At 33.2% G+C, this 6,229-nt stretch overlaps 1 protein-coding gene across 5 annotated transcripts; it reads right to left on the reverse strand.

The window, feature by feature from the left end:
* Positions 1–1,388: 1,388 nt before the first annotated feature.
* On the reverse strand, positions 1,389–5,247 carry LOC107940299 (uncharacterized). 5 transcript variants are annotated; one of them, XM_016873734.2, is made up of 12 exons: positions 5,159–5,247; positions 4,776–4,842; positions 4,546–4,647; positions 4,335–4,451; positions 4,027–4,255; positions 3,805–3,932; positions 3,397–3,731; positions 3,209–3,308; positions 3,048–3,107; positions 2,607–2,690; positions 2,387–2,503; positions 1,389–1,850 (listed from the first exon to the last, which is right to left on the reverse strand). In XM_016873734.2, the coding sequence occupies exons 2-12, from the start codon at positions 4,815–4,817 to the stop codon at positions 1,551–1,553; spliced, it is 1,614 nt and encodes a 537-aa protein (XP_016729223.1). In that variant the 5' UTR covers positions 4,818–4,842; positions 5,159–5,247; the 3' UTR covers positions 1,389–1,550. The 5 variants fall into 5 exon arrangements, with proteins under 5 accessions (XP_016729223.1, XP_016729224.1, XP_016729222.1 ...); XM_016873735.2 differs by having other exon boundaries at positions 5,163–5,244; XM_016873733.2 differs by having other exon boundaries at positions 5,131–5,222.
* Between the last annotated feature and the right edge of the window lie 982 nt (positions 5,248–6,229).

Raw genomic sequence — 6,229 nt, forward strand, 5'->3', positions numbered from 1 at the left:
TGTACCAGAACCACCATGAGAAAACTAAAGGCTTCATTGCTTTAATAGCTTTAGTTATATGCCCACTTTGCAAAAGCTTGAATGTTCTTTGCCCCACATAGGCTTTATAAATCAGGACCACCTTATTTTGATATATAATTGTTTTGAGCCCAACACAAAACTTTTGATCCTATCAGCCTCTAATGGTTGGGACAGCACTACTTTATTGAACCATGATAATTAAAGCTCTAAGCTAGCTTTGTCATATTCCCACCAAAATGCCTAAGGGAAAAAGTATTATGGAAGTCCTTGTATTAAGAGTCGGATTTGGATTGCATGTTGCCATTTTTTTTTCTAAAACATAAGTAAATTAATCTCGATACATTTGATCAAAGAGCAAATTGGTCTTTGTGTTAAAATTTTCATACATTTTTATAGTTAAAAACTTGCCTCTATACATCAAGAGGTACATGTGGCACTTTACATGTCTGTCTTGTTATTCTTTCAGTTGTGTCAATTTTTAATAATACAAATGAATGAATTTTTTAACATAATAGATTGATTTTTTTTGATTTAATGTTTAGAGATTAATTTGCTCATTTTTTTTAGTAGAAAGGACAAAATGCAACCTGACTAAGACTTCCTTGCTACTTTTATTCCTTATGTAAGCTACAGATATGAATTAATGGTTCAAACGTGGATTGTTGAGCCCTTTTACTATTAATTTCTATATGGTATTTGATCTTTTGCCCAAAAAAGGTCATTATCAGCTTCAATTGGTATTGACATTCAATGGTTGTCCAAACAGACCATAATGGTCTAGCCTAGAAAAGGGTTTTTAGGTTGCCTGCTTCTTATGGACCATAAGGGATAAGTTTTGGATATCAACAAGGTTAACCTGCATCAGGTATTAGTAGCTTTCCTTGAATGCAAAGGCTTAATAATGGGTTAAAGTATCTGGAAGGTCCCTGCATTTTAGGGACTAGATCAGATTAGTCTCTATATTATTGAAAAAATCAAATAAATTCAAATTTCAACTGAGTTAACATTTACTTTATAAAAAGACTAAATTATTCTTTTTATTATAAATGTTAACTCTGTTTCAATTTAATCTTATTTAATTTTTTAATAGTAAAAGAATTAAATTAATTTATTTAATAATAGAGACTAATTTAATCAAGTCCTTATAATAAAAGGACCCCTTAGGATACATTCACCATTAATGTATGCTAGAATTCCAGTTCAGTTTCTTCTTTCAAAAGAGACATAAATGCTCACTAGCCCTAAACATTGTAGACAATTAATGATGCTGATAATGCTTACACCTACTTTTCTTCGATGGTTTAACTCATTTTCAATGAGTACAACTTGAATATATATATATATATGCGCGCACGTGTGCCAGATAATTATCCATAGAGAGAAGTATTTATTAATTACATGTAGAAAACCCTGATGAACATTCTTTTCACAACTACTTTCCAATTACACTATACTTGGTATTTGATCTAAGACTGTACAAAAGTTGATACCCATCAAGAAGTTCCAAGTGAATGCCAAAATGATATATTTTATGTGCATAAAAGGTACCTAAAGTTGAACTCATAAGGTATAATTTGAACAAACTTTACAAGAGACTCTCCTTGAGCTCCTTCTAGATATTTAATTGCTTCTTTCCCCAGTTCATTAGGTAATTGAAGGCAAATCCAATCAAGCAACGAATCTAAGTCCTTAGCAAAGTCAAGCAAGTACCAATCTAATAGCTTTGGGATTGCAAACTCTGTTGATGAAATCCCAACTGCAGCCTGCAAGTACTCTCTCTTTGCCACTTCCAACTCGTTTTCGACTTGAGAAGCGGTAAAAACACGAACCTTCATGCAATGGAATTGAAAAATTTGGTATTATGTCACAGCCAAAAGACAGTAAAGAATGCATTTTGCATCCTCTACTTGAGGATGGGCAAATTAGTCATTGTACGTTAGATCAAAGAACAAATTAACCATTTCTATTAAAAATTTATCCATTTTCACTGTTAAGAACTGATATAGTTAATAGAATAACTACACAAATACACGTGATGTCCCACGTGTATCTTATTCTAACGTACAAAGATTAGTTTTTAACCATAGAAATGAAAATTTTTAACGGAAGGATCCGTTTGCTCTTTGATCTAATGTATTGGGACTAATTTGCCCATTTTTTAAGTGGAGGGAGCAAAATACAATCAACTTTTAATATAAAGGCTTCTATAATGCTTTTATCATCAGTAAAGTGCTTTGGAGTCAAAATAAAGAAAGAAGGAAACAATGGCAATTGCATTAAAACTAGGTGATACTGATACATAGAATCAACTATCAAAGCATCAAGGACCACTGAGTGTTTTGCAATACAAGAGTTGCGAACTTACAGCAGGAGAGGACCAGCTTCCACATGCAAGGGCAAATGTCACCAATGGTTCAGATAATTCCAATCCGAACATGCCCCTGGCTGTCATTTCATCATTTTTGGTACCCTTTGGAAAAGCCTATATCAAAATTCAAATACAAAATATAATGGAAGACTTCATTATCAAGCTGAAAGGACATTATTGAAGTTTGTAAAACAAATTGGAATGAGGTACCACTTACAAATTTTGAGTGGTAAGGCAATCTGAGAATGAAATGTTCTATAGTTATTGCATTCAACAGGTGTCCCCCAACATTTATGGTTGCCTGTTACATAAAAACATGCAATTGAGTTGTTGTTTAGGACAAGTAGTATTCTATTTTACTTTTTTTTACTGAAAAAATAGATAATTAGTTTTTGAACGTTAAATTAAAAAGTAAATTGATTTTTTTTGTTAAATTTTTTTATCAATTTGTACTGTTAAAAAATTGACATTAGTGATGAAATAATTAGATAGTGAAGGGAAAAGGTTTTAGTAGTAAATATGGATGAAACTTTTAACAGAAGAATCACTTTTTTCTGTTATCTAATGTAGAGGGACTAATTTACCTATTATTTGAGTAGAATGGATAAAATGCAATCCGATTTCTAGTATAGGGGCCTCTATATTGGGACATCCTTACCTTTCTCATCAGTTCCACAACCATTTCTGGACTTTCTGGTACTCCTTGTTCTAAGAATGCCTGAAATCAACATCAAGAAATAAGTGAATTCCACATGATAGCATAAACTAAATGTATTAAAAGATAAAAAAGTACCATCATGATGATCAAGGTTCACATACATTCATCATGCAAGAATTATAAATATTTATCCAAAATGCAAGCTTTTCTTGATGGTTAAGGTTTTGCAAGTCCAATGAGGCCAATCTTGCAAGGAGGAGTCTGTGAAATACAACACAATAAACCATCAACAGTGTTTATAAAAACATCAAATGAACAAAGAAACTAAATGTAATAACATATGACTTACTTCAATCTATGCAACAGAAATAAAGAATTCGATGCTCGATTTAGATTGATCGAGTCATCACTGATCGAAACTAAATGCTTATATGGTCCAATATCTCTTTCTCCATAATCCGAACAAATACCGTAAGGATCACGAAATCCGGTTTCTTGAGACCCCAACATTGATAATGAAGGAAAAGTTTTCTTTATTGAGTTCATTCTTAAGAAAATGCTGGATAAACATCTTATAAGGTCCTCCGAAACTTTATTCGGTCCATCGTCTCCCGACTGTCTCTCATCAGGGATGCTTATATTTCGTGTTTCTGCATTGCTTTGGTCTCTCACTCTACATTCCATCTGAGTGTAAAACAAGTCATCCACACCTAGCTGCAATTACAATAACTTGAATCAAAAGAAACCGGTTTCGTACCTGCAATTTTTGAGGATCTAAACGCTTCTCCGATGACTTTGAATCGATCAAAGGTCTCTTCAAAAGAGGTCCCTTATTGCTCTTTGCGGAATTAGTCCGAGACTGATTCTCTTTTCCTCTTTTATCATCTGAGAAATAACAATGGATGATCAAATATGCTAATGGCATTGGCATCGGCATTGGCATGACTCATCAGAAGTTAAAAAACCCGAAAAGACTAACCCGAAAAGGATTGTGAATAACTTGCCATCGATGTGCATCGAGTTAAAGTTTTCTGTTTAGGATTATCCAAGCAAGGCTCATTCAAATCAACTGAACTTTCCATGTTCCTTTTCGACGATGATGTATAAACAGCTTCTCGATACAAGTCTTGTCGGAAGTGTACGACCTGTTCTTCGAGCCGAACGATCTCTTCTTCGAGTACTGCCACTTCAGCCAAAAGCTCCAATGTCTACAAAAGTCAGAATCAACAATGTCATTCACCAATATGTGAAGTTTTTAAAGGAAGCAACAATGGTGAATTTACTAACTGAAGGAGGAAGATATGGAGGAAGACGAGGTAAAGCTCCCAAAGGTCTATTAAAAGCTCTCTCTAAAGCTCTATGAATATTCTCTTCTTGTCTAAGCTTCTTCTTCAATTTATCAACCTGATAAAAAAAAATAGATTGAAATTGCTTTCAAAATTTCAATACAATCAAGTCCTAATTGTAAATTTTCCATGAGATAAGAAAATGTATATACATCTTGTTGAAGGGCCATCTTTCTCTCATTGATCGAAGCTCGTTTGTTTTTCATTGCCTTTGTAGTAACCACTGACTTGGTACCCTGCATATCTGCTTTCTCCTTCAAAGAGAAAAAAAAAGCAAACAGTCAGCTTTGTTTAAGCCTAGAAAATTCACAATTTCCTGGAAAATTTGGAATTCCACAAAAATCCCAGTTTAACCATTGGATTAAAATGCTTGAACATTTACTTTTTCATGCTTCAGTGGAACTTTCTTGGCTTTGGTATTCATATTTTTCAACACTCAAACACCTTATCTGCAACAATAAAAAGAAAGCACCCAAATTCAGAAAAACTTCATATAAACGAGAACAATTTAGCAAATTCATTAATTCACCAACAGATTCAGACCACTTAAAAGGGTTTCAATACCAAGTAAAAGTTCTAAATGAAACAGTTTCATCAATGGAAGAATCAAAATGAAAAACAACAAATTCTAAAAAGAAACAAAGGAAAGAATGTTTCTATGTATGAATTTTAAAGTTGAAGCAAAGAGAGTTAAAAAAAAGGGGGGGGTGTATCTTGGAAACAAGATAGAGCCGTACATAAACTCCATGAAGAAGAAACACTCACTTGCCTGTGTCATCATGAATCAACGTGAGTCTTTTATTTTATTTTTTTCTTTTTCACTTCTCTAACTGTTAAATACTAAATAATGATAATATATTCTTCGGTTATGGCTTTTTTACCTATAAGGTCCCCCTTCTTCAACTTTTATTTAGTTTTGGGATAAGGCAACTTTTACTCTCAGAATTTGATATTTGTTAGGCATTTATGTTCAGCAGCCCGAAAATTAGATAAGGTTCGGGTTGCCTACCCATGATCCAGATAGGGCCCACCAGTCGTATACATGCAAGCCTTACGGAATGAAGCTCGCAAAGGATGTTCGCAAGGAAGCTTGTAGACCCAGCTCGCACAGGACAAGAGGAGTTTGCAAGGGGAGCTCGCAGGAGCCCAAAGAGTGTCCAGTAGACGGCTTAGAGCAGAACACGTATCCCATATGTATAGAGTTTGTTAAGAGCGTCAATTCTATGAACAGTAGCTATGTATTGTCCCCTCTAATGAGACACAACGAACAAATTACTTAACAATATTTTTTTAATTTGGTCCCTAAATTTGGAAACTTTCACAATTTTAGTCTATGTACTGATATGACACTTCGAGATTATGTCGCATGATTAATTAAATTTTTCTATAAAAAATATAAATTTTAGGTTATGATGTGGTAAAATATAAGAGAGCCATGTCATCACATGGATCAAAATTTAGAAAAATTGTCAAGTTTCAAGATTAATATAAACAAAAAAGCTGCGGGACTAAGTTGGAAAAAGGTTTCCAAATTTAAGGACTAAATTTCACATGGAACTCTTAAATTATGGGTTAAATTCTAAATTGGGTGTCTAAACTTCAACTTTTTTCAATTTAATCATCAAATTACTATTAGATCAACTGTTAGCTTTCACATTAAATGTAAAAAAAATCACATGTTGGGTTATTATATATATATATACATATGGTAATGAATATAATGATGGGTTATTGAATGTTGGTTTTTTTTTTTCCTTAAACATTTGGAAAGTAATTTATGGATTGAATTTTGTAGGGAAAAGCTGCACAAATCACGTGTTTGCCAACTAAACATTT

Source organism: Gossypium hirsutum, chromosome A06, assembly GCF_007990345.1.
Source record: "Gossypium hirsutum isolate 1008001.06 chromosome A06, Gossypium_hirsutum_v2.1, whole genome shotgun sequence".
Taxonomy (NCBI): Eukaryota; Viridiplantae; Streptophyta; class Magnoliopsida; order Malvales; family Malvaceae; genus Gossypium; species Gossypium hirsutum.

Coding starts and splice junctions, on each gene's coding strand:
- LOC107940299 (XM_016873734.2), bottom strand. CDS start 4,817: ATGAATACCAAAGCCAAGAAAGTTCCACTGAAGCATGAAAAA. Junction 4,648..4,775: donor TTCCACTGAAGCATGAAAAA/GTAAATGTTCAA, acceptor TTCTCTTTGAAG/GAGAAAGCAGATATGCAGGG. Junction 2,504..2,606: donor TGCCTTACCACTCAAAATTT/GTAAGTGGTACC, acceptor ATTTTGATATAG/GCTTTTCCAAAGGGTACCAA.